Source organism: Nothobranchius furzeri, chromosome 4 (genome assembly GCF_043380555.1).
Source record: "Nothobranchius furzeri strain GRZ-AD chromosome 4, NfurGRZ-RIMD1, whole genome shotgun sequence".
NCBI lineage: Eukaryota > Metazoa > Chordata > Actinopteri > Cyprinodontiformes > Nothobranchiidae > Nothobranchius > Nothobranchius furzeri.
This window is the reverse complement of record NC_091744.1, coordinates 62,136,243-62,163,515: the sequence shown is the minus strand read 5'-3', so window position 1 is coordinate 62,163,515 and position 27,273 is coordinate 62,136,243. Positions and strand designations below refer to the sequence as shown.

The window sequence follows — 27,273 nt, the reverse complement described above, 5'->3', positions numbered from 1 at the left end:
CATCTGGAGGGACCCAAGTTTAAAGATTCTAAATAATGTAAGCAGCACATTATTAATCACGGCTGGGAGCGTGCCGAGAAGACAGAGCACCTGCAATGTGTGCATTTTCAAATAATCCTGATGAAACATTTAGTGTCCATCTGTGTGGGCGTTTCGATCCATACACACATCTCACACAGCGGCGACGTGTTACTTTACATTTTCTCATACAGCTGTCAGTAATGGGATACCCAGCATCAGTTAGCATCTGCACATTGGAGGTGTTCAGATTATAAAAGAAATCCTGGCTCGTGTTTGTTAAAAATGGAAGATAAAAAAATCAGCTTGTCTGTCGGTGACAGTGGATGAAATGCAAAGAGTTGTAAATCAGATGGAGATCACAGCATCCAGACTGAGGCTGTGAATCTCTGTTGCCTGGTGTGATGTGGGCGAAGGAATGAGCCAACCAGATCCAAGGCATAACCTGTTGGTTCACAGCTCTTCTGTGGTCAAAGCCTGAACGATGGACACTGTTTTTGGCCATGTGTGCTTGCATTATCATTCAGCAATTACGTCCAGTACTTGTTAGGCTGTACGCATGCAATCGGCTCCAATGTTTGGAAGCAAATCGCCCTTTCAAAGCTCAAGGGCCATAGCATTATTTAGCCTGGTCTGATGCTGTGATGAATTAGTGGGTTTCTGCGAGTGTGCTCTGAATTCCATTATGCTAATATCAACAGACGGCAAATCTGCGAGGAGCGTCGACTGAGTTGCATTTCTATTCACGATGGTTATTTCTGCTCAGTGGAACGTATTGTAGTTCTTAACCACCTGTGTACATGGCCTAACAAAGCATTCTGAGGGTGCTTTGTTGGCTGTGACCAAATTAATACGCTGTAATAAGAATTGGCGTACTCGCTGACACGAATTAAAGCAGCGCACACAGTACCCGGTGACCCGCGGGCCCCTATCGTCCCCGGGCTAAAAGCTGATTGAGACCAACAGCAAAGGGGATCAAAAAAAGTTTTGCTTCCGTTTCAAATCAACCTGAGTTTCAGCCCACACACTCACACTCACACTCACACACACACACACACACATACACACACACACACACACACACACACACACACACACACACGCACAGGTCATGCTTCAGTGGTCTGAAAAATTACAGGATACCACCCTTTCCAATTTCACCAGCGCCGGACCAGACTGTTGCAGGTTTCTGAAACAATTACCCCAAGGGACGCAGAGCAACCTTGTTTATAGCTCATTGAGCACCTACAGCTGCGATCTAGCACCAGGTAATTACAACATCGTTATCTCCTCCTAAATCTTTCACCAACACTGCTGTCGCAAGGAAGCTGCCTTTGGCGCCGTTGTTTGCCATTTGGGCATTGATCAAAACAAACAGCATTAGTATGCCCGGGCATCTCTTGGAAGGGCTAATGTTCGCTCTCCAGGTGTCTGAACCTGCTCACCCGCAGACCATCAGTCACACTAACACACATCTGCCACACAGGTTCAAGGCACTCCATCACAAAAAAAGTGTCCGGTCTCTCTCCTTGAATGTCCCGACCCCCTTGCAGGGGGACAAACAAATCTTCTGATTTGCCTCTAATCTGTAGTCCTCTCTCACTGTGGGCTGACATCCACCCACATCAAGGAGAAACGTTCCACAGGGGGGCTATCCATTAGCGCAGCATCCTGCCTCCACCGTGGTGTGATGGGGACAGAGCAAAGGGACATGCTCCAATTAGAGAGCAAGACGTGGGGACTTTGCCCCTGACATGTCCCTGCTGCTCCACAAAAAGAAGTTTGAACACACCTTTCCTTTTATTTTTCATTATTTTGAACAGAGGGACAGCTTTCCTTCATTTTGGCTGCTGCAGGCTCCTGCTGCATCTCGAGAAACCAAACCATTTCACATCACGCTGGTGCTTGTCATGTGCTTGCCTGGGAGTGATCACTTATGTGCACATGAACAACAGGTCAAGCCTGTGTGTGTGTGTGTGTGTGTGTGTGTGTGTGTGTGTGTGTGTGTGTGTGTGTGTGTGTGTGTGTGTGTGTGTGTGTGTGTGTGTGTGTGTGTGTGTGTGAGTGTGTGTGTGTGTGTGTGTGTGTGTGTGTGTGTGTGTGTGTGTGTGTGTGTGTGTGTGTGTGTGTGTGTGTGTGTGTGTGTGTGTGTGTGAGCTTGTGGGAGAGAAACGTGTGTGATCCGGTGCGTGTGAAAATGCTGCATTTGATGGCGGTGGGGGGAGTAGCAGGTCTTTGGCATTCATCTCTCGTTCAAATCCTCCATCAGCTGAAATCCATCCCTTCTCCTGCAGCATGTTGGGTGCGTTGGATCGGTTTCGTGCCTCCTGCATTTGCATGCTGCATGAACACAATCTGCCGCGGGACCCGTTGGGAACCACTTTCATCCATTTGCATTGTTTTTACACCTCTGTGTGAAAAGAGACAGTGTGCAGCTAGTCTGTCTGATTGTTAATCACAATTGTCCATGAAAATGATAGAATCAGGGTGAACGTTTCATCTTTGTTGGGTATAAATAAAGTATAACATAGTCCCATTTCTTCATTCAAAAACAAGATAAGTCACCAGTCTGGTATGAATGAGCTACATCACAGAACACTCACACCCATCTTCACCTCGGTCCTATACCAGGAGCAACTTCCCACACAAACATACAGAAATCTAAAGTATTTGTTTGGTTATGCGGTGTATCAACTATGCATGAAGCAATTATTTGACGCTGCCGTTGGGCTCGAATTGAAATTTAATAGATGAATTCCTACAGTACAACATTCCCTCCTTCCTCTCTGTCTAAACAGCCATTCATTAACCTGCTGGGCAGCCATTTGTTTGTGCAAACATTCGTTCAGCCTGTTTGTTTTTCTGTTTGCTCAGCCGTGGAAGTGTTCCATTTTTTTCCCACTTCCTCCTCTTCAAGAGATGTCAATGTCTTTTGTGAAACGATCTACAGGGACTTCCATGTGGGCTGAAGAGACAGGCGGCATTGACAGAGAGGGGTCAAAGGTAACAGAGGAAGAAGGAAAAAAGGAGCCTGTGGTGACAGAAGACAAGGAGGAAAAGCACTGCATCTGCAGAAGTTTAGATTGATTAGAATTTAAGAAGAGGGAGGAAAAAAGCATTAAATTGGGGGAAGAGAGGGTGGGAAGGAGGAGAGGGAAGGGCTGGATCACGGTGGATGAAGAGCAGTAGTCAGCACGATAGAGGGAGAGCTGGAGAATGAGATTTTTTACCCTGAGAGCACAACCTTCAGAAGCTTAAAGGGCCATGCCTTCACACTGTTTTGTCCTTAATATAATTCCCATTTCTTGTGTGTGTGTGTGTGTGTGTGTGTGTGTGTGTGTGTGTGTGTGTGTGTGTGTGTGTGTGTGTGTGTGTGTGTGTGTGTGTGTGTGTGTGTGTGTGTGTGTGTGTGTGTGTGTGTGCACGCATATGTGTGTGTATGTATGTTTGCATGCATGTGTGTGTGTGTGTGTGTGAGGGGGGGGGGCAGAAAGAATGTGATTAAAAGAAACAAGCTCTTGTTTCCACACAGGATATTTATTTCACTAGTTGCAGCACTAATGCTGAAGCTCTGCTTTAGCATGTTTGAGTGAATTTATGCAGGAGATTGATTCAGTCAGCTTTTACATCTCACATGTCTTTGCATGCGCTTCATTATTCCATGTGGAATCTTTAAATCCCATTCTTTTCCTCTAATCCATCTTCTTTCTGCTTCCCTACAAAACTCTTCCTGCCCTCTCCTCCTCCCTCCCTCCCTCCCACCCCCTCCCCTCTCTATCTTGCTTGTTTGATCGCTGCAGCCTGCATCGTGAGGAGCTGCGTCTTCCATGATTCACTCGGCAGCCGCTCGAGATAAACATGTTGAGGTGGACAGACGCCTGGGTCCCGGTCCGGAGGAGCAGGATGGCGAGGACAGACTGACGTGGGTGGGCCCCTGCCCTGGTCCCGTCATCAGCACACACCAGCCACTTTGACCAGATGGTACGAAGTTGAGCTCTCGCCTCTACTCATCAGATGCACTTGTCTCTCTGGGGCCTCCAGCAACATGACACAGTGGAACCAGAGGAGAGAAACAATAACTATAATAAAAATTAGCTCTTAATTATAGACTTCGCTCTGCGAAGATTGGTTCTGGTGGTGATGGTAGAGTGTGTCGAGGTTGGATGCTTGACTCACTGTTGGGGCTGAGCCCTGCAAACAACATGGCGGACAAACGCACAGGTCAGAAAGTGATTACACACACTTATGCATGGGCTGATCTTTTATGGTTGGTTTACATCATAGCAGGGTACCCGCTCCAAACACCCACCCTCCTCCTCCCCCTTTGGGGGGGTCTCACAACAAAAACCACTTGTGTTTAACGTGTGATCCAGCAGGATTAATTACATTCACCGCAGAAGCTGATGCCTCTGGTTCCTCCGCTCCGCGGGCTCCCTCGTGGAGACAATGGTGTAGTTAATCTTCACTGGGAACAATGGAGAATTTCTTTAGGTGTGCGTTGGGGGGTAAATGTAGCTACAGATGTGAGCTTGACTATGCTGCCATCTTGTGATTGCATCTGGACTTTTATGAGATGCAAATAAGAGGATAAGATAAGCATCCGAGAAATGTGTTATTGGTAAAAAAAAATTATTTGATAGTCATCATCAGCATCAGTAAATGAGGAGCGACTAGAGACCAGGCGTCTGAAATGTATTGTTTGAACCTACAGAATCCCCAAGATGACAAACTCTTTCTGCAAAATCTCCTGACAGCTGCTCACCTGGCAGAACCAGAGCAGTTTGAAAACAGGCTGCAGGATGAAACGATGAAAAACGGCTTCTCGTAAAACGAGTAAAAGTGTATGCCAGCAGTGTGCGGAGGCAAATAAATCCAATCATTTTCAACTGAAAAGTTAGCAATTAAATCTTTATTAGGGCTGCAAAGACTTACCAAAACAAGGTTAATAACAAAAAAGACCATTCTTTTCACACTGAAACTATACAAAACCACGCTTCATCACTCTGTTGATTACCCAGCATCTCGCCGACATTTGATGATCTGTTTACACCAGAAAACAGCAAAGGCAGGCAACTTCACTCAAACCACACCGCTACACCCAGGAGAAACACTGCTGGGTGTTTAAACACAATTCTGAAGTTAATATAAAAAAAACATTGGCACAACAGAGATTCAGTCATCAGTAAAGCCACAAGCAAACACCATAAAGAGAACTTTGAGGAAAATTGCAGCACCACTAAACAAGGAAGCTTGAAAGATGTTTGCAGGTGATGAGAAAGGACAGGTGGAGAAGAGTGGGTGGTGGCATTTGTGCAGTTTTTTTATTATTATTTTTGGTGGAGTTTAAGGTACAGCAACTTTGTAAGGACTTCCTGGGACATTGTCATCACCCCATTTGACGATGACGGTGTAACTGCCCTTGTCCTTGACGGTGTAGGTGACGTTATAGAGCTTGTTTCCCATGTGCTTGACGTACACCTCCTCACAGGGAGTCTGGGGCCCGTGCACGCCCACCATCAGCATGTTGGTGCCTAAATGGAAAGATAAGAGCTTTTAACCGTCTTGTTGATAATTTTAATCTAATTATGCTTAAGTTTCATATTAACTGTCTCACCTGCTTTGCTGCAGTCAACAGAAAACGTGTTTTTCTGCCCCACTAAAGCTTTGGACAGCCCCACGCCACGGCAAACTACTTTGCTGGCATCCGACATCATTTTAGTTGATGAGGTGGAGGAGGAAGAGCTGTAGGCACCACCCACTTTGGAGGTTTTGGTAACTGTTTCAACCAAGACAGAGGAGGTCTCGTGGAGGCTGTGTCCACCTGAAAGCCTCGGGCCTGCAGGAGAAGAAAAACCAGATCATGACCTAAAATTGTGCCCTGAATGTTATTTAAGTCACGCTGGATTGAGCTGCTGCCCATGCTGATGGTTCTCCTTCATTCTAACATTTAATGCAACAGATAAATGTGCGTGCAACAGCAGTGAACTTTTGTGCAGCTCTAACCCAACAGGAACACTCAGCCACACAAGGACAGATTATATAACAATCTGTAAGTTTCAAAACTTTTTATCTTCGCAACATTTGTTTCATAATGAAGACATTTGTCATTCACAGATCAGATGGGAGAATGACTGTCAAACAGACCTGTGATTCTGGCTTTGAAGGGGCTGCCGACTATGTGCTGCGGCCCGCCGTATTTGATGGTGATGAGATAGTTGCCAGGTGCCATTGGTGTGTAGGTGATCCTGTAGCCCTCAGGGCATTCCCGACAGTCCATCTTAACTTTAGAAGGACCGTCAATGTTCACCGATAGAGTGCCGGAGCCTGCGTTACAAGTATTGACCACAAACTCCAAAGGTACGCCTGGAAAAGGGAATAAAATGCAAATTGTAAAAGAAAGCATCAGTCTCTTGTATGTAAATAAGTAAACATAAGCTACATGTGATAGCCACCTGTGGTTCCTCCCTGCAGCCCAGGACCAAGTGCAGTCACCATCCCCGGGTCTCCGATCAGCCCTGGATCGCCTACTCGCACATTGAAGGGGCTCCCAGGAATGTGGCATCCATTGAACTTGACATCTATGGAGTGAACTCCATTCTCACGTGGAATGAAGCGGATCGCGCTCTTATCTGAATACAAAAGATTATTTGAATCAGCACTCATGCAAGATGCAGGAAAAGGCTAAGTTACATTCCTCTTTGCTTGTGCTGCAACCCTAAGGCGATGCCTTACCGCTGTCAAGCTCTGAGACGTAGCATTCCTCACAAGAGCCAGAGGGTGTGTGAACTTTGGCATCAACCACACCGCGGGCGCCGTTGCGTTGCACCATGAAGGACGCCTCCTGGTTTACTTTCAAATCCTTTTCCTGCCCAGAAAAAAACAAGAACATTATTGAATTATGTGTCTAAAACTGGACGGACACAACGTGCACCATTCATCGTTTCTGAAGAAGAATAGATTGAGCAACAGAGAGGCAGAAAAGGTCAGAGATTACAGCCGATCAGACACAGAGAGAGTGATATTTAAAAGCTCTCCCATGGCTCCTCACCTTGCTTCTAGCACTGGGAAGTGCTCAGAAGCACTTTTTCACTTCAATAAAACCACGTCTGTTGGTAAGTGAGTTAGTGAAAGCAAATAAAACAACATCTGTCCGATGACGAGGCTGACGTTAGGAGCTGTCGCAAGTATCTTTGTCTCTGCTCTTCTTTTTTCTGCCAGTCAGGCGTGAAACACGATCACATAAACTAGCTGAGTGCCCACACAGCACAGCTTGTGTTGCCCCACATTAGGAAGGGACAGTTAATCCAGTCCTTCATCACTGGCCAGCATCACTGTATTACAGTCATGCATACAGCTCCAACACTGGCATTCAATTACACTTCAAGGGCAAAGTGCTATTAGACAGAAATATCTACAACTAATCATACTTGCCATCTGCTATTCAGCCTTGATGTTTTGCATATGTGCATGTTTTGCCTCTGAGGTTGTGCAAAAAACTAATGTGATTCTTATCAGCTGTGTGCGTGTGTGCGCGTGTGCGTGTGTGCGCGCGCGCGTGTGTGTGTGTGTGTGTGTGTGTGTGTGTGTGTGTGTGTGTGTGTGTGTGTGTGTGTGTGTGTGTGTGTGTGTGTGTGTGTGTGTGTGTGTGCACCCACCTGAAGGCTTGTCACAGTGAGCCTGCGGGCCTCATCTGACAGTGTAGCAATTGGAACGATGAACGGGCTGTCAGGGATGTGCTCGTTGTTGAATTTGATTGACACCTCGTAGTCACCTGGGGAAGTAGATGTGTTACTTTCACAATCAAATGAACTGCAGGAAGCACCGGAAAACAGCTGGAAAGCCAAACAGCGAGTGGAGAAGAATAAAAGGTGGAAAGCATGCAAAAAGAGTAAAATTCTGTGTTTTAGGTGGCAGAAAGCTACCTGGCTCTTTTACTATGTAGGAGACGCCACAAGAACCATCTTTCCTGTCCTCAAAGGAGATTTCAGCCTTGCTGGGGCCTTCTACTGCAATGGACAGGCCACCGGCTCCTGCCTCTCTGGTCCAAATGCTAAATTCAGCTGTAAATGATCCAAACAAGCTAAGTAAGAGGATGATTCACCTTAAAAAGTTTCATCTAATTAAAATTCTCATAAATGTGCATGTTGTATTTAATCCAGCCACTTTTACTACTGTGTCAATGTACAATGCATCACATTTTCATTATTTTTAATCATGTTAAATTGTGATTTGTTGTATAAAAAACAAATTTAAATTCCATACATGGATTATATTAGATTTGTTTCTAATTCACTTGACTTCACTGTACAAACTGGATTCGTCCCAGTAACATGACCCCCACAGTGTGAACTTACACGGCGCTCCAGCCACGCCTCTTGCAAGGCCAGGTCCTCCTGCACGGACCTTGTGTGCTCCACCTTCCCCCATGGGTCCTACTGTAAACTGGAAGGGGCTTCCAGGTACGTGCTGTCCTCTGTATTTGACATTCACAGTGTGCGGTCCGATCTCCTGGGGGATGAAGCGAACGCTGTATGTGCTGCTCCCTCCATCCACAATGTCAGCATCCACCGTTTTCCCACTGGGACTGGTCACCTGTGCTGTCATGGCCTGGGAACCGCTCTCAACTGGTGAGTCAGACCAAAGCAGCACATTAAACACTTGTTCCTTTTTTTTTATCTTTATGACTTAAAAGCAAAGATATGGACACACCCTCCGGTCTGGAGGTGATGCCAGCGAAGCTGCTGAGGCTCTCTCTGCCCAGAAAGTCTCCAAAAACATCTCTGAAAGGACTTCCTCCTCCTCCTCCCATCTGGGTGCTCTCCTCCACTCGCACCTCCCTCTTGGTCTCCCCACCACGAGTCTTGCTGATCTCTGTCCGCTCAGTGCGGGTATAGGTGTGGCTGCTGCGGGTGAATGTCCTGGTTAGCCTTTCCTGCGCTGAAACCATCTGGAACCAGTTTCCTGCAGCCAGGAGGAAGAAGCAGTGAGAATACCAATACATGTCTGCAGCAACCTCGTTTATTTTAAAGCAGTCGACCGCTGCACTCTAACCGTTTCTGACCGGATGATGTACTCACCGGGGATCTTGAGGTTAAGACCACATGTGCTGCCCACTGAGGCAATAGAAGACGCCTGTCTCTTTCTGGTAATGCTCTCCTTAATCCTTCCTTCTCCAGTCACCTTCACTGTGAAAGGACTTCCTTCACAAAGACAGAGAAATGCACAAATTTACTTCTTTTTTTCAGGATTTTTTCATTATTTATTTTAAAGTAAACAAATTCTGACCTGGGATGTGTTTTTCTGCAAACTTGATATTGACGGTATAACTTCCTGGTTCGGTGGGGCAGTATGTCACCCTGCACGTTCCATCCTCCATGTCCTCACAGTTGATATCTACTTTGCTTGGACCCTCAATTGACAATGCCAGTCCACCATAGCCTAGGGGAACAAATGAAACAGTTTAATATTTTACCTGGCAGTACTTATGAAGAATGGCGCAGAACCATTTTTAAGACTCACCAGCGTTCCTTGTATCCACAAAAAATTCAGCCATTTCAAAAGTGTGTGCCTCCACCAGGCCTTTGCCGAAAGCCTTCACTCTGCTGGCTTCACCGATCTCAGACTGGCCAACCATGATTTTAAAAGGACTGTTTGCTACATGCATGCCGTTTTTCCTCACACTCACTTCATGCTCTCCAACCTCCTTCGGGGTGAAAGAAATGCCTGTGATTGTAAGAGAGGCCGGAAGAAACGCAATCAGCAACAAGGACTGAAAAAAGAGCTGAAAATCTCAACAGAATAAATCAAACATCAATGGGATATTTATCAGTGCTCTATTCCCTCGCTATCTAGCGTTTGTTGTGAGGAAACGTCTCACCAAGATGTCTGTTGGGGAGCCTCTTGAGCAGGCAGGGTTCTTCGTTGCCTGATGGAGCTCTGATACTGGCAGTCAGAGAGCTCAGATCAGTCTCCGCGATCTTCAGGGACACGTCGGCAGCAGTGCCGACATTGAGCTGGGATGTTCTGGTTATGGTATCATCCCCTAACATAAAAAATGCTGGTTCATGCTTTGGTTTACAATAAACTCCCTGATATAAACACATATCAGGAGAAGAAATTCTGCCCAAAAGGAAAAGGATGCATTTCCCCACCTGTGATCTTGGCAGTAAAGGGGCTGCCAGGAATGTGCTTGTTGTCAAATTTGACAATGATGCTGTAGTCTCCTGGTGCTGTGGGGAAGTAGGACACTGTGCAGGTGCCATCTTTGTTGTCCTTGCAGGTGATCTCAGCTTTAGAGGGACCCTCCACTGCAAGTGACAGACCACCTGGGAGAAGGATGCAAAGCTCAGACAACCGTTTTCAGCCATTTAGCACAGAAATGTTTCATCCCTTAAAATATTAAAAATGTAGGTGATGTTTACCTTCTCCTGCGTTCTTGGTCACCACAGTGAAAGCAGCAGCTTTGTTCACGGTCCCATAACTCAGACCTGGACCGTAAGCAGTCACGACTCCGCTGTTCACAGCGTCCACATAAAACTGCAGAGGACTCCCTGTGAGGAGACGAAATCATTTGAAAACATTAAACTTGAGCGAATGCAGCTTTGACTGACATTTATGGGATTTCACCCATAAAATCAGAAGAAAGAGGAGGCAAACTGTTTCTGCCCTGCTGACCTGGAATGTGGTTTCCATCATATTTGATGTCCATCTCATGCAGGCCTCTTTCTGTGGGCTGGTACTTGATCGTGATGGTGCCGTCCTTATTGTCGGTGATGTGTGGGCGACCCGTTTTACCAGAAGGCATCCGAACCTCACCTAGAGCCAAACATTAGCCTCATGAGTTCTGAGCTTTGGTTTGCATTTGTGAATGTCCCTAAACTATTTGGGATTACTAACACCACCTGTAGAAATAAAACATGTACATTTATATGAATTTAAAAGTTTACATAAAACAGGTCTGAGATAAAATGTTGTGAAGTCAGAATCCTCAGGTTTTGCCGCTCATCTTTGTTAGTCATGCGTTCTAACATTTTGTTATTATTTGAGTTAGTCTGACCTGTGATCTCTCCCTGCTGTGGGGTGAACGGCACCAGGAAGTTGACAGGACGAAAGAGAGGATCCACGGTATCACGGGGAACCACTGGCTCGTTTGTAGCCTGGCAGTTTAATAAGACAAACGCTCAGAAAAAGCACACCAGCCACAAAACTGTAGCGATCGTTCAATTGTACTTTCCTCACCATCACTTGAAAAGGGCTCTTTGGGATGTTCTGGCCCCCAAAGCGGATGGTAATTACATATTTCCCGGGTTCAGGGGCTGTATAGTAGATGTCAAAGGTCCCGTCGTGATTCTCCACCACATCCATGTCCAACTCCATCCCCTGTGGGGTGAGAACCTTGCAGGTCACCTTGCCTTTGCCGGCTGCCTTGGCATCCACAGTGATCACTGTATCCTCGGAGGTTTGCAGCTTATGGAGACTTGCTGTTAGGAACAGAGAGAAGAGATGAATAGAAAGTGGCATCAGACATGAAATTATCCCTAGATCTTGTCACGTGCAGTAGAAGTGATGTTAAAACAGAAAGATAAAGTCTTTGTTACTCACACACGCCGTGTCCTCCAATTGAAACTGGAAATTTGAAGGGAAAAATGTTAAAACAACTATAATATATATCTTTTTTTTTATTTACATGAACAATTAAAGAAATGGAATGGTTTTTTTACCAGTGAGGCGGCATTTGCTAGCATCCCCTGTGGGCAGGGACTGGATGCGGTACGGGGAGTAGGGAATCTCATCTCCTCCGTATTTAATAGTGATCGTGTAGGGTCCTGTAGAGTCAGGGACATAGGACACCGTGTAGGTTCCATCCCTGTTATCCTGGATAGTCGCATTCTTCGGCTTGCCCTCTGGGTCCTATGGAAAAAAAAAAGATTAAATTTACTTAAATATTAAGTGGCTCATGAGTCTGATTATTAGCTGAGTGTTGCTTTGTGCTGAACCCACCAGAATCTGCACAGTGAGCAGCCCCTCTCCAGCATCACGAGCATCAATGGTAAACTCTACAGGCAGGCTGGCAGCCACACCTTTGGTGTCTAGACCTGGGCCACTGGCACGAACCTTGCTGGCATCGTGCCCAGGCTGAGACATCACCTTGAATGGACTGTTGAGACGCAGCATACAGGGTAATTAACAAAGTCAGTGTGAGAGAAAATAAAAGAAGGATGGAAAACCGACTGTAGCACACCTCCTTTTTCATAAAACCATTCAGGGAGAGTTTTAATGGAGACATTTCTAAAGACATGACCTGACTAGGTATGTGTATTTTAACACACGTTTGATTAAACTATACCTGTGCGGGACTTCCTGATCTGCATATTTGACCGCTACAGTGTAGGGGCCGTCCTGTGCCGGGGTATAGTGAACTGTGTGGGTGCCGTCCCCATTGTTCTTCACACCAACAGGCTCAACACTACCTGTAAGTTATGATAAAGCAAAGGCTTACAATCTAATTAGTGAATACGTTAGTCCTTTTCCTCATAGAGATGATTCCCACCTGTTGGTCCATAGAGTTTGACGTCCAGCGGGGCCTGCCCAGCCTGGGTGCAGTCCGCTGTGAAAGTCTGAGGAACGTGAGCTCTCACTCCAGCGCCCAGACCTGGACCAGAGCATTTCACCTTGCTGGGGTCTACCGGGTCCTTCACCAGCACATGGAAAGGACTCCCAGGGATGGGCTGACCTCCATAGGTAATATTTACATCGTAGTCTCCAGGAGTGAAGGGAACATATTCCACACTGCAGCTGCCATCTTTGTTGTCTTTGCAGGAAATTTTTGCCTCTGAGGCTCCTTCAATCGTCAGACCTAGCCCTCCAGTACCAGCACCTCTGAGAGAGAAGCCAGTGTTGTTAATTATTCATTCATTCTTTAACTCTATAATGTTAAAATTTAATATTTGCACACTTCCTTGCACATATATCTTCTCTGAGTGATTGAAGCAGTACCTGGTTTCCACAGTGAAAAAGTTTGACTTGTTGGTTATTCCACCCTCTAGACCTGGCCCAAAGGCACGGACCCGGGTAGGATCACAACCCTCCACCACAAACACTCTGAAGGGGCTTTTAGGAACAGGCGTGCTGTCATACAGCACCTCAATCAGATGCATTCCTGCATGCAAACAGAAACATCTTGACTAACGTTTTACATTTTGTTTGTGTCCTCAAAGCAAGGCAAATATTTTCTGCTAATGCCTCTCGCCTTTAATTATGGGCCAGTCAAATTCCCTTTTAGGGAGACAAACGTCTGTTTATTTATAAAAGATGCCATCCAGAGTACAGACGCTTCACTGAACAGACAAGACGATACATCTGTTCCCTATTCATTATTCTGTTACAACATTTTTCTGACAGAGTGCTCTCAGTAGGCCTATACAGCATATTCCCAGCCACACTGCCATGATATTAGAGCATGTCTGTTGGTGGAGAAGCGCTCTGTGATCTCTTTGCTTTGTGTTATAGGTCTCTATTAATACCCCATGTCATTCCTTTGCTGTACCGTTGTGTGCAGGCAGTCTTCAGCACACATACCTGCCTGGTTAAGAGCTTCTGTTCCAGAGCGCACTATTTATAAAGCAGAGCCTCACTGCCTGCTTGCTCTCTGCCCCTAACATCATTGCTCGACTGCATCATTCTGTATTTATACCCCTCTCTCACTCCATCTTCCTTTTCCCACTCTCCTGCTTTATTCCCAAATTATGCCTGAGACAGGCACCTGTTAATGATTTGTCCATCTGTATGCACATTGACTCCACTAACGTAAAATCCTTTGTTTGCTCCACATTGGATGTAGCAAATGTTTAACTTCATTAATTATTGATTCACATTTTCTCTGTGCTCTTACCATCCTCAAAGGCAGTGTACTCCACTCTGTAAGTGCCGTCGCCCTTGTCGGTAATGTAGGAGTCTGTGTTGGTGCCGGAGGGGTTGATTATGTGGACCTTTACATGACTGCCACCAGCCTTGTTAAGGGCACGCGCATCAACAATGAAGTGGGTTGTGACTTCCCTGAGGACCCCTTGAGACACAAAAGCACTTCAGGTGATTTGGTGCCCAGCACTCAAATAAGCCTAATAACTCAGAGCCATCAAACATCCCTACTGATGCTGATTTCTGCGTGACAGTGGTAATTCAACAACCGTTGTTCACACGAGACAGAAATGCATTTTGAGCTTACCTCTAGGCTCCACCCCAGGACCATAGACATGAACTCCACTGGTGTCCAAGGAGGGTTCCACTTGCAATACTTTTGGAAAGTAGGGAATTGCGTGTCCACCATATTTGATGGTGATGGTGTGAGATCCGTGGAAGGATGGGATGTAGGTGACAGAGAAGGTACCCTCTGAGGTTTTCTGGATGTGCACCTCAGCTTTAACCCCAGTTTCGGACACAATTTCGATGGTGAGCTCAGCGTCACCCGCTCTGGTGCAATCCACGGTGAAGGTTGCTGGTTCACCTGCCTTGGCCTTCTCCAGGCCCGGCCCACTGGCCATTACTTTGCTAGGATCGAAGGCTGGGCGAACTTTGGCTTTGAAAGGGGAGCCAGGGATGTGCTGCTCAGCAAACAGGATGTTGATGGCGTACTCGCCGGCATCAGTGGGGAGGTAGGACACTGAGCAGGTCCCATCTCCATTGTCATGGCACTCAATTTTAGCCTCACAGGGACCTTCTACTGTCAGGCCAAGTCCACCTGCACCAGCTCCCTTTGTGTCAATAGTGAATGGAGCTGGTTTACCCACAATGCCACCCTTAAGGCCTGGACCAAAGGCTCTTACCTACAAACATACAGCCAGTTTTAACCCTCAACAGAAAAGTAACTGAAATACTTAATCCTTTTTTTTTCAGGAAGTCAAAGATTGGATTTGGTACCTTTGAAGAATCAGCTGGCATGACTGCTTCAACCCCAAAGGGACTACCCATCACAGGGTTCCCATCATAGCTCACATCAACCTTGTACTGTCCTTCCTCTGGAGGGATGTACTTCACACTGTGAGTGCCTTTGGTTTTGTCTGACTCCAGCTTGCAGGGGATGGGTCGACCAGAGGGGGATGTCATCTTCACACCTACGTTGCCCTGCCCACCTGCACCCTTTGTGTTCACTGTGAACTCCTGATCTTTTCCCACCTCCACTTCTGCAAGCGAGAGTGCAGTGGAAAACTTTAATATCAGTATACCCTGTGCAATTGTGTGATAACCTGTGGTAATGTTACTTACTGGTATCCAGCCCTTCCACCTTCACCTTTCCAATATCCAGAGCTGGTGCTACTGTGATTTGGAAAGGGCTTTTGGGAATGGGATCTCCTCCATGAGTCACAGAAATAGCCATGTTGCCCTGAGAAAAAAAGCACGCCAGAAGAAGAATGACTCCCTCCTCATTTGAGGGTGTGGTTATTAATAATATTCTTCATCAAACTCTCCACACCTGCTGAAGAGCCGTGTACTTGACGGTGTAGGAGTAATCGTGGTTATCAATGATCTCAAAGTCACGAACTGCCTCTCCAGGGCCTGGCGCGGCAAAACGCACCTCAGGCTTGGCTTTTCCAGCTCCTTTTGTGTAGATGGTGAAGTGTGTTGGCGTACCCACCTCCACACCTGAATTTAGTTTTGATAGCGTCATCAGTAACCAAATCAAACACTTTCAGTGGACATTGTTGCACACAAAAACACTCTGATGATACTTAACACATCTCACCTGTCTTATTGAGACCAGGACCCTCTGCTCTCACTTTGCCAGCATCATGGGAAGGATCCACCTTCACTTTGAAAGGACTGATTGGAATTTCCTGGAAAAAACATTGAATAAAATTGTATAGAAGAAAGTTTGTTCCAGACTCACTTGATTTGTAAAATGCATTCCTACCTGGTCAGCAAACAGCACCATGATGGTGTATCGGCCCGCACCAGGGGGTGTGTACTTGACAGTGAAGGTGTCATTGTCATTCTTGATGATGTCAAAGTCGATGTCAGCCTCAGCCGGTCCGACCACCCCTGGGGCGCACTTGATTCCGATGCTGATGTCTCCTAATGGTGCATGACAATGAGCCCAGTTCAGAGAGGTTACTTAACTGTAGATCACCTGAATAAATTGAAGTTGTCACTCCACTGCCCCAGGCATCACATTTTAGGTACAATTATGCATTTAAACTAACAATGCAGCAGCTCAGACTCACAGATCCACCTGCTATGCTCATTTTCTGCTCTCTGTGTTTTAACATTCACTGGATGTAGCACATTATTTGGCCAACTGAACTCAGGAGTGTTTTTGCAACCACTCACTCTGTCTACTTGTGCAGACTCACCTTGACCCGCTTCGCTGCAGTCCACAGTGAAGTACGTTGGCTCGTTAGCTTTGAGCCCAGTCTTCTCCACTCCGGGCCCGTAGACCTTGACTTTATCGGGATGAGAGCCCTCTCCAACCAGCACCTAATGAATTCACAGAGGGCTTGAAGCAGAAGCAACTGACTGAAGTGAAACGCCTATTATTATACATTTGGTTAAGTATCATTACTTCAGATTGAGATGACTGTTCGTGTGTGTGTGAGTCAGCGTTTGATGTATCTTACTCTGAAGGGGCTGTTTGGCACGTTGACTTCACCCCAGGTGATGATGATGGTGTGTTTAATGGGTTTGACGGGAGTGTACACACACACAAACGTGCCATCCCCTCTGTCAGTGATCTTGATGTTGATGGTGCAACCCTCAGCGTCCTGAGTGGAGACAGAATCTGCTCTGTTCTGCTCTGTGCAGCTTCATGCAATATAAATGGTTTATTCCTATAAATAAAGAATGAAGACTCTACAAACTTGTCCAGCTCATACCTGAGCGTAGATCTTGAGATGACCCTTGCCAGCCATGCGGGCATCAATGGTGAATTCAGTCGGTTTGTTTACAGTGACACCAGTCGGCAGCAAGCCTGGCCCGTAGGCTTTTACCTGTGAAAAATCTGTTTAGATTGCTGCTAAAAAAAATATTTTTCCAAACAAAAATAACTGGAAATTACTTTCTCAGGGAAGACACCATTTACAGCTGGCAGAATGTGAGCCATGAAAGGACTATCCTTGATGTCTTCGTCATCACAGATGACATGGACAGCGTAGTCACCAGGCTCAGTGGGCCAGTAGCGCACATCACAGGAGCCGTCACCCTTATCGTCACACTCAATCTTAGCCTGGGATGGGCCTTCGATGGAAAAGCCTGGAGAGCAAAATCATCACGTTTAACTTTTTAACTGATAGGCTTTATCCTGGTGTGGAAGTTAAAGGGTTAGAAATACAGTTGTTTTATTTCTCTTGTAAAAAATCTCACCCAGAGTTCCAACTTCAGTGCCGATTGCCTCAACCACAAAATCTGCAGATTTTCCCACCATGCCGGTCTTCAGACCAGGACCCCAGGCCCTCACCTTCTGAACGCCAGCTTCTTCACCTACCTCCACCTCAAAGGGGCTGTAACGCACATTAATGTTAGTGGGCATGAATATCAAAAAGAGCAGCTAAAGCCAGGGTTTCTTATACATTTGCCAACACAAAAGTCTTTTTCAAGCACTCATAACAAGATTATTACACTTCCTTGTTACATAGGAGAAAAGGTTGAGCCATAACCAAAACTTATAAAATATCACATTAAATTCTAGCACCTGCAAGGATTTCAAGAACCCTGTGGAGGGGATTTGAGGACCCTACCTGCGCGGAATTGGCTGGCCTCCCCAGGTGATGCTCACTGTGTATTTACCCGCCTTAAGTGGGTAATATTCACATTCATACACTCCATTTCCTGCATCTTGCACTTTCACATGCTCCTCTGCTCCAGCTGAGGAGGAATAATATTGTCAGCACTGATTCTTATCAGCATATCCCGCTTATTTGGTTTGTATACATATGTAAGTAATGCATGTTGACACAAAAGCTAAAACACAGGAAATACTTTTTATTTTTCACTGTACAAAAAGGAGCGAGGACTGATGCAGAGAGGAGAGAGAGAGCTGTCTGACTCACTCGGTCCTTTGACGGAGACGTTTAGTGCACCGCTGCCAGCTCCTTTGGTGAAAACTTTGAAGTCTGCAACCTCCTTCACTCTCACGCCTTTAGGCTGTAGCCCTCTGCCAGTAGCTCTGCAAGCATTTGGGTTTATGGCTACAAGAAAAAAAGTATGAAAGAGAAATTGATTTCAAAGAGCAAAAATAAAGAAATGAAAAAGAAGAGAGTAGCCAGAACTTTACAGAAAAGTTAGTAACTAAATCCACTTCACAAAGGACTCCAGACAGAACCTGCAGATAATCCTTTTAGAAGAACATACTGCAGATACACAACGCTGAACAATTCACAGTGCAGTGCAACAAGGGCACGTCCGACAACATTTCAGTCAGTCAGAAAATGTTGAGGGCAGGCTTTAAACTAAGTGCTGGCTGATGCAAATTTAAACTTCATGAAAAACAAACGTGTCAAAGAGCACAAGCAAAGATATTCAACAGAAAGGATAAAAAGAAACACAAACTGACAGGAAAGCAAACTGGAACAGTCTATATGTACACATCACATCTCGTCTCTCACTGAGCACAACTAAACCATCGAGCAGTAAAAAAGAGCGGAGCAGGCGACCAAGCACGGCATTTTAACCACCAGAACGTCAACTTAAAGCAAACAGGAGCATGTGCAGAGGTCTGGCACAGGAAGGATAGGCACTGGAATGATCCAACAAGCTCCTCCTAACAGATATGTACTAACTTGGACGGCCAGGTTTTGGTGGGGGAGCCCCCTTGCCACCCTTCACTCCCGGAGGGGTGAGCACTGACTGAGGAGCTATTTGCAGTGGCGCTCCCGTGGGAGGAGCAACTGCTGGAGCTAGAAATGACAGATAGGGGTGGTTATGGAGTGGAAAGCGGTGGCTGTTCCTAGGCAAAATAAAGATGGCTGTAGATTGTGATGGATAGATCACCCCGACACTAACAGCACGCTAGGAAATCAGATTTGTCTGACAGTTATTTACAACACAGACAGATGGCTCACCCTCTGCAATGTTGACAGTGTAAGGACTCTTGGGGATCTCCTGGCCTGCAAACAGGATGTGGATTTTGTGAGGGCCTTCCTGCACAGGACAGTAGGTGCAGCGGAAGACACTGTCACCCTTATTCTCCAGGATGAGCTCCACTGTGTCTTTTTTGCCCTGAGGATCAATGATGACCACACTGATGTCACCATGACCAGCACCTGAACAAAATACAGAATCAAGTTCATTCTTAAGCATCAGACTTGTAATAAGTCTATGGATATTTGATATCATCGGTCTACCATTAATATAGGCTGATATCAGCACCAAAATGTATGGTAAAATATCGGTTTTAATTTTAATGGTACAGCGTTTATACACCATACATGTGTTATATATCAAACTCTTCAACTACTTCTCCTCTCCTGAAATGTAAAAAGTTGACAGATCTGTGGTAAAGTTTTGATATTTTAGTTCATGTGACACAACTTGTGAAGTAGGAATTTGCCCTGTGCAGTGAGCGTATGTTGTCCTCACAGCACGTAGCTACATGTAGCTAAACAGCTAACAATATACTAGAACAAAAACAAGAAGTAGCTGTCAGAAAAGGTTTATATTTAAGCATGCACAATCGGAAAAATGTGGTATTAGTAACCTAAAATGTTTTAGCTTTTCTGTTTTTTTATGAGAGGGATATATCGGTATGGAAATTAGGAGTCAAACTATTTGGTGTGTCTGATGTCGATAAAATAAGCCTATATCAACGAGCATTCCTTAAATGTTTGGAGTCTATGACACCATGTGAGGGCTACTAAGATAATTTTGTTTATTTTGAAATAGGAAAACCTCTTTGATCAACAAAGTGGCTGAAGTTTCATCCCAACTCACCAGCTGTATAGATGTCAAAGTAGGTGGGTTTGTTGGCTATGTTGCCTGTTGGATCCAGACCCGGTCCCCTAGCGTGAACTTTACTCGGGTCACCCATCACCTTTGCCACGTTGACAGTGTAGGGGCTCTTATCAGTGTCCTGACCTGCAAACAGCACCTTCACCTAAAGTTGACATAAAAATAAAATATAAGATAAAAAAAATTGGGTTTTAAACCAAGAGTTTATGTTATTCATCGTGGTTGTTTGTTTGTTTTACCTTGTGGACGCCCTCAACCTTTGGAACATAAGTGACAGTGTAGGTTTTGTTTTTGTCCTTGTTGGGTTTAACTTTAGCCTGGGCAATAAGCAGAAGAGTGTTCATTTAGACATGAGACTGTGCAAATCCCTGTGAAGAAGAAATCGAAGGCCCCATTAATGACTTGCCTCCTCTTTGTGACCTTCAGGATCCTCCACGAACACCAGGACTTCGCCGCTGCCGGCTTCTAGAGTATCCACCGTGAAGATGGCTGGCTGCAGAACTTTGTTGCCATGAGATTCAATACCTGTGATGCAGAACATGATGATGTGGTTTACTTTCTAGTTTTAGTGGTAATGCACCAGCCTGCCGCGTAAATCTTCATTGAAATGAATACAGTCACTAAACCAATAAAAGGCTGTAATTTAACAAATTTATAAAGCCGGAGCAGAGTCTACTACGTGGAATACGAACATTAAAATGTTTCCTTAAATAGATATATTTTGCTTTAACGTTTGTAACTATTATCTAATGATTGCTTTTTGTTTGTAACAGCTGTCGGCACCACTGTTGAGCCGCCTTACCCGGTCCGTAGGCTTTGACCTTGTCTGGAAACAGCTGTTTTGGTCTGAGAGGGGCCCCAGGTTTCAGCTTCGCCTTGGGGAACTGGGACAAGTACGTCATGACTGAGTGCTCATCCACATCTGGGTCCACGATTTCCTCAGGGGCAATCACCTGAAGCACAAAACATGTTAAAGTGGTAATTACACCATTCCAGCAGCAAAAAATGCAATAAAATGAATTCCATTTTTTAAAAGTTGCTTCATTTAATCTTACTTCAGTCATTTTCAACAACGGGTTGCATGACTATTTTTTGGCAACTTTCCCTTATGATTAATAATGGGAATGGGATTAAAGAAGGATTAGATGAATTTATTCTCTCCACCCATGACTTCTGTCTCCCTTACAGCACTTGTTTGTCCGTCTGTCACACAGTGGCACAAAGTCATGCTTCACAATGGTTATATTTAACCTCAGGACAGCAGGGTTGAGCCACCATGGAGGGTGGGGGGGATTTCATCCTGAGCCAGAACTCTCCCACATCCACTTTTAAAACACCACATCGGCATCCAACCTCCCCCTTTAAAGGCCTGCAGAGCCGTGACATGCACTTTCGGTTATCTCACTAATGTTAAGCCTCACTGAAAAAAGATAACAGTGTGTCTTGAACAGGTAAACAACCTGCATGATGCACATTGCAATGCAGAGGCTCATATGGGACCAGGAGCTGTGCATATGTCCAAGATGTTTGCATTGGTATTCTGGTACTTTTACAAGTTGTGCGTGCTAATATGAAAGGAATGAATAAATCACATTTGCCTGCAGAATCACAACTCTCACCAAAAAGAACTCCAGCTCTTACTGAGAGCTACAGCTAAAGTAGATGGTAATTCAAAAGATGAGCTGGGTAATAAAAATTCAAACTCTCCCTCCAGGAGGATGTCTTGGGTAAACAGGTCTCTATTTCATACATACCAGAGGCTTTTTATATATTTATTTGATTAAATGTTGTCTCAGAGGTGCATGAAGTGAAGCATGTTTGCTTTTGCTCATTCAGAGCTGATTTGTGCTTAATTAAAGATTTATTTATTTTTGTTTGTTTCGGTTTCTAACTATCTGAAAATGACCCGGAAAATCTATAAAGAAACTGCTGAGAACATTTAGATTCCGATTTTGCCACGTTTCTTACCTGAGGCACACCCAGCCAATCATCAGCCTGTTGCATAGCTTCTCTGGCATTCTCCACAGGCAGATTTGGGTCCCACTCTGCCCAGTCGGGACACAGTCCTAACGGAAAAACCAAGAGGGCAATGACACAACTGTGCAGTGGCTGAAGTAGGCATGACCAGACAGCAGCGACTATAATAAGACCACTTAGACTGTCACTGCTATCGCTGAAGTGCTTCTGAATACAAAATCCCATGACCTTACCCACATCGCTCGGCTCCCACAAATTCTGTGTATGTGACAATGAACGACTCTCTCGACTACTCACAAGAGGCAGCTTCGACTGACTCTGTGGTGCTTTCACTGTGGCTGAGCCTCTCAGGCTGTGAGCTGCTAATGCCTAAATTGGATTAGCGTTGGCAATGGAGTGGCTACTCTCTCAAAAGGCCCAAGCAAGCACACCACAGAATAACATTATCTAATTAATATAGACACAGAAATGAAGAGAGACGAATTTGCATGGATCTAAATCAAAGCAGTGTGCAGTGATGGTGCAGAACAAAGCTCTGCATGCCCTCTGGTGTGTGTAATATGGGCTATAACTGCACTAAACAAATAACAGAAGTTTGAGAAAATTATTGTTGCCCACCCAGACTGTTTCTTTTTTGTCTAAGAGCAGAAGTGGTTTCACACATTTGTAATTTTAATCAGTCTTTGTGTTCCCAGATCAAAGCTTCTTTTGCTCCGCTTGTTCAGGAACAACAGATGAGACAAAGGAAGCCTTGTATGGTCATTATAGCTGCACAGTGTTTAAATGATGCGTCTCCTCAGATCGATGGCTCACAGAAACCCAGTTAAACATGGTGTTCCACATTTGCTACTCTCCCACCTTTCAGTCTGTGAGGTAAACTCAGGAGAGGACTCTCTATAGTTCATTGTTGGAAGCAGAAGCCTCTGCTGGCTGTAACTCAAATGCTGGCCTTGTCTTTGGATCTGCGGCTCAGGCACCTCCCTGGGACAGATTTGTTGCAAGGCCAAGCATCCCCCTTGATAGAGGGAGGAGGAATGGTGTCCAAATTTGGGGGTGTTCTGTGGCAGCTAGGCTATAAACACTAAAACCAGGCTTGGACGTAGGGCCAGCATCACTGTGAGCAAACGCTTTCGTCATTGTGGGACAGCTGGAGGGGACGTCTTCAGAATCATAAATAAAATAACTTTTTTTTCCAAACAAGCTGAAAAGATTTGCTTTGATTACAGAGATCATATTAGTTAAAAATTTGGTTGGATTTTTCAGTAATTTTAAATTAGAAGTTTGAGATCGACCACCAAGAGCCAGTTGGTTTCCAGTTTGATTCAAATTTTAAACAATATCTCCAAAATGTGAGTTAACTGAGCTCTATGTAGTTTTGGTGGTACAAAACTGTCTTTCTTTCTTTCTTTCTTTCTTTCTTTGTTTCTTTCTTTCTTTGTTTCTTTGTTTCTTTCTTTCTTTCTTTCTTTCTTTCTTTCTTCTTTCTTTCTTTCTTTCTTTCTTTCTTTCTTTCTTTCTTTCTTTCTGTTTGTTTGTATTGTTTAAAATGTGTAATAATAGGTGGGTTATGATTGTATAGTTTAGTGACTTCAAAGGGATACTTTGTAACTCTTTCATATTTTTACATCATTTTCTTGAGTCAATATGTGTTAAACTGCCCTTTACAGGGTTAATGACCGACCACCCAGCCCCTATCGCCCTTGTGGCCAAACTACCGCACTTGCAACTTCAGAGTGGCATACCTGCCACTGCAGACTGTTTCCAGCACATTTTCTGCATGTTTTAGATCATGGGCACAGCTGATTTGTTAATTTAGTGATGATTCACTCCTGTAGACACTAAGGAAGGCTGGGAGACATCGCCAGATTAAGGTATTAAAAAGACGAACGCACAGTAAGGAGATTTTTGAGAGAGTTTTGCTTTCACTAGACAGACACTGGGGTGCTTAAAGCAAGTCAAACAGCCTAGTTCCCTTTTAAATAATTTCTAGCTAATTTTTTTGTTTGAAAACAGCTTCAGGACAAAACAGAGTAAATAATTTGTTTCATATCTTATTGTTATATCTTCTATTATAATTGCTAACCCCATCCAGGAAAACTCCACCACATATATTCTGACTCAGCACTTCCATTATCCAGCCCCTACAGCAAGCTAACTTCCCCATAAGCTCCTTACCAGGGGCGCAGTTGTCGACCAGAGCTCCCAGGGCTTTCCCATCCCGCCAGTCACGGTTAAAATTGTTGATGGGCAACTGGGGCACCTTGTTCTGAATCCAGCCCAGCAGACGTTGTTTGGGAGTCAGCTTTTTTGTCTCCTCATCGTCTTCGTCATCCCACATAGGCATTGAGATGGAATAGTGCAGGATGAGCGTCCATATGAGCCCAAGGATCAGCTTTAGATTCCCATCAACAATGGCTTTGCTGTCTGTTGTCAGATAATAGAAAAAACAGTATAAGAGAGTGTAGTCACATGATCCAACCCAAATAGATTTGACTACATATACAATACAACAGTATTTTTCTGAATATACGTAGATCTGGATTTATATTGTTCTCAAAAATGGTTATGAAATATAATTTTTTGACTTGTTGAGTTTTTACGAGCTATACTCATGTGACAAAAAATGATGACTGGCTGCTGAGAAGGGAGGAATGTAAAGCTCCTCAGTGCTTCCCCTGGAGTCCCTTTTCTCTCAGACAGCTGTCTGACTGAAGACCTCTGACAATCTGTCATCCAGTCACAACGGTCCTCTGAAGACAGTGACAGCTGAGGCTATGTGGAAACAGATCCCTCTATGCATAAATGCCACTTGGATTTCAATTACCTCCTAAATTTGTAGCACTGGAGCACCATAAATCAAACAGGTGTGGATTAGATACACAGGCAGTTAGCACGCCGCTCGTTTCCTGAATTTCTCTCTTTGGATAAGTTGGTTAAATGAGGTTATTACTCGAACTTTAAAATGCAGCCATTTAAATGAACAATTGTTCAAATTTGATTGCTTTGGTGGCAAATTTAGTAGGTTTTACTTCAGTAAATTTTGGTTAATTTGATGTCAGTTTTTTTATTTTTATTATTATAGGATTTTTTTTTTTACTGTGAACTATTGGACTTTCGGAGATCAGCTCGCCTATCTATGTTTGATTTGTCACAGCTTGACTGGCAGAGGCAGGTGGTGCAACGTCTGTCCAGCTTTAAGGGTAACTGACTGGTCAAAGAGACATCCATCAAATGGTATCCAGTTACACACTGTGACACGTGATTCTTTTTGGCATCCCGGCTGCAACAAGACATTATCTTCCGGGGGCTTCCTCAACCCACACAAGGAAAAACGGTACCACAGAAGGCAAAAGGCTTTCACAATCTGGTTTCTGTCAAAGCAAATTGACCCAGCATGAGGCTGCAGAGCTGGGACAACTGTGTCAGACACTTTAAGGCCTACACTCATTAAAGGACAAACAGCCGATGAGGTCTAATCTGTGATTGTGACCAATGCCCTTCAGTGATCAGCAGGATTGCTTGAGATTGGATTTTACCATTTAGTGTCCCCCCAAAGTCAGCAAGTACACACCAACAAACATGCAGAGAGCGTTTTCCAAGGGTGAGGACACGCAGTGGCCTTCACAGTCCAACGACCAAAACCTCAGCCCTGCCAGGAATTTCACTCGAGTGTGTAACAGGATCATTAGATGCTACGACAGAGAAAAAACTCTGTCAAAGTTTAATATCTGCTTCCTACATGAACTGCTGGGTGTTTAATAAAGCTGGAACTCATTATGGAAGATCAAGGCCTTTCATGTGATTCTGCCAGCTTCTGAACTACATGAAATTTCAAACAATATTCCATTTGCCATGTTTGTGTGTTGTGACTTCATGGATGTGATAAATGACCTTACGCATCTGGACACAGCCGTATCCCCAAATCCCAGTTCTTTCACACCAAACAGAAGCCACACTGAGTCTTTTAGGCCCTTGACATGCCAAAGGCAAATGTGTATAACTTGTTTTAGTCTCATTAGAGAATTCCCAGCACTGAGGCATCACCAGGAGTCAGTAGGACCATCATTCATTGGCCTTGAGCCATCATAATGACCTCAATGATATATCAGCAGGAACTTTCCAGTAAGCTGTTGACCTCAACTCAACACTCTGATATGGAAAATGTGTGTGATTGTGCAAATACAGTTCTTACCTACTACACCATTTATACTTTTTTCATTAAGCTGAGGTTTAAAGTTTAACATCTTACCTATTGAGACCAGTTTGATGTGCTCCCTGTCCAGAAACTCCAGAGCCACAGAAACATTCTCCAGCTTCATCTGCCGGAAGTTGGGCCTGATATGGTGCTTTCTGTACATCTTCTTGTGACTCAGCACCTCCAGGAGCGAGATGAGCTTTAGTCCATCGCTAAAATCCTTCTGCAGGTCGGTGATGGTCTTGTTCACGCACTTGAGGTGCTCATTGCACCACCTGGTGAAGGTGTTCTGCTGGATCTTCTTCCACGGCGCATCTTCAGCTAGATCCTTCTCTGTGGCTGGCATCTCGTCGTCCTCTTCTTCCCCGAAGTCCGTGGCCTGGTAGTACTGCGGAGGCAGCTGCTCATTGCTGTAGTTATTGCTCATGACGACTACTTTTATAGCTCGGTGACACCTGGGTGTTGGGATATGTGCGGAAAACTTTTAGCAGCTTGGTGGTGATGCCCGTTTGCTTGCAGAGGAGAAGTTCAAACCTGGACAAGTTTGAGAAGAAGCTTAGAGATTCTTCAGGCCTACTTGCGATGAGACCACTGGTGTTGGACAGTGATGGATTAGATTATCCGTTAGGCAGTTGGTGGCCTGTTTCCTTTAACTGGATCCTAAAGTTTTCTTTTTAAAGGGTATTTCCGTGAGCTGGAGTGGTGGTGTAGGAGAAAACTGTTGTATACAGAGAGAGGGGGAAGAGATGGGCTTATATAGGAACCCCCCCCCCACACACACACACACACACACACACCTCCCGCGGGCCACGTCACCCAGAGTCTGTGATCATAGTCTATTTGTTATTCCCTACGGATAACGGGAGACCAGCTCAGTTTACAGGAAGAATGGAGCACTGATTGGTCGGAGCTCGAGCAGCGCAACAGTTGTGGCATGCACCTTTATTTTTAGAAGCTCCTTTTTGGGTGACTGAGGTGGGAGGAGGACGAGGGGGAGAGGGGAGACTGACTGATTGTTGTGAATGTGTGTCATGCATAGAGGGTCCAAGTGGATGATCAACTGGTCTAAGAAAAGAAATAGAGCAGTGAGTCCCTCTGGTTCACTAGGTTGTCATGTTACAGAGTAAAAAAATGGATAAATGTGAGAT

At 44.9% G+C, this 27,273-nt stretch overlaps 1 protein-coding gene across 2 annotated transcripts; it reads right to left on the bottom strand.

Moving 5' to 3' along the window:
• Positions 1-4,905: 4,905 nt before the first annotated feature.
• Positions 4,906-26,852, bottom strand: LOC107388592 (filamin-C). 2 transcript variants are annotated; one of them, XM_015964156.3, is made up of 47 exons: positions 26,180-26,852; positions 24,106-24,354; positions 21,922-22,019; positions 20,756-20,906; positions 20,360-20,478; positions 20,193-20,270; positions 19,936-20,098; positions 19,068-19,268; positions 18,786-18,902; positions 18,057-18,194; positions 17,745-17,871; positions 17,371-17,507; positions 17,066-17,259; positions 16,884-16,997; positions 16,629-16,772; positions 16,365-16,488; positions 15,926-16,086; positions 15,758-15,848; positions 15,488-15,657; positions 15,280-15,397; positions 14,935-15,197; positions 14,243-14,840; positions 13,910-14,083; positions 13,015-13,177; positions 12,569-12,897; positions 12,365-12,488; positions 12,019-12,175; positions 11,739-11,928; positions 11,620-11,643; positions 11,257-11,498; positions 11,075-11,174; positions 10,693-10,833; positions 10,440-10,568; positions 10,170-10,343; positions 9,896-10,060; positions 9,538-9,741; positions 9,304-9,456; positions 9,096-9,218; positions 8,728-8,979; positions 8,373-8,642; positions 7,941-8,078; positions 7,674-7,789; positions 6,751-6,883; positions 6,471-6,647; positions 6,163-6,381; positions 5,633-5,854; positions 4,906-5,549 (listed from the first exon to the last, which is right to left on the bottom strand). In XM_015964156.3, the coding sequence occupies exons 1-47, from the start codon at positions 26,550-26,552 to the stop codon at positions 5,362-5,364; spliced, it is 8,235 nt and encodes a 2,744-aa protein (XP_015819642.1). In that variant the 5' UTR covers positions 26,553-26,852; the 3' UTR covers positions 4,906-5,361. The 2 variants fall into 2 exon arrangements, with proteins under 2 accessions (XP_015819642.1, XP_015819643.1); XM_015964157.3 differs by lacking the exon at positions 18,786-18,902.
• Between the last annotated feature and the right edge of the window lie 421 nt (positions 26,853-27,273).

What these genes read in the sequence shown, in the direction of transcription:
- LOC107388592 (XM_015964156.3), bottom strand. Translation starts at nt 26,552, where the DNA reads ATGAGCAATAACTACAGCAATGAGCAGCTGCCTCCGCAGTACTACCAG. An exon ending in GACCAAGAACGCAGGAGAAG is followed by an intron (nt 10,344 to 10,439) that starts GTAAACATCACC and finishes TCCTTCTCCCAG; the next exon opens with GTGGTCTGTCACTTGCAGTG. An exon ending in CATCACCTCCAGACCGGAGG is followed by an intron (nt 8,643 to 8,727) that starts GTGTGTCCATAT and finishes CTGACTCACCAG; the next exon opens with TTGAGAGCGGTTCCCAGGCC.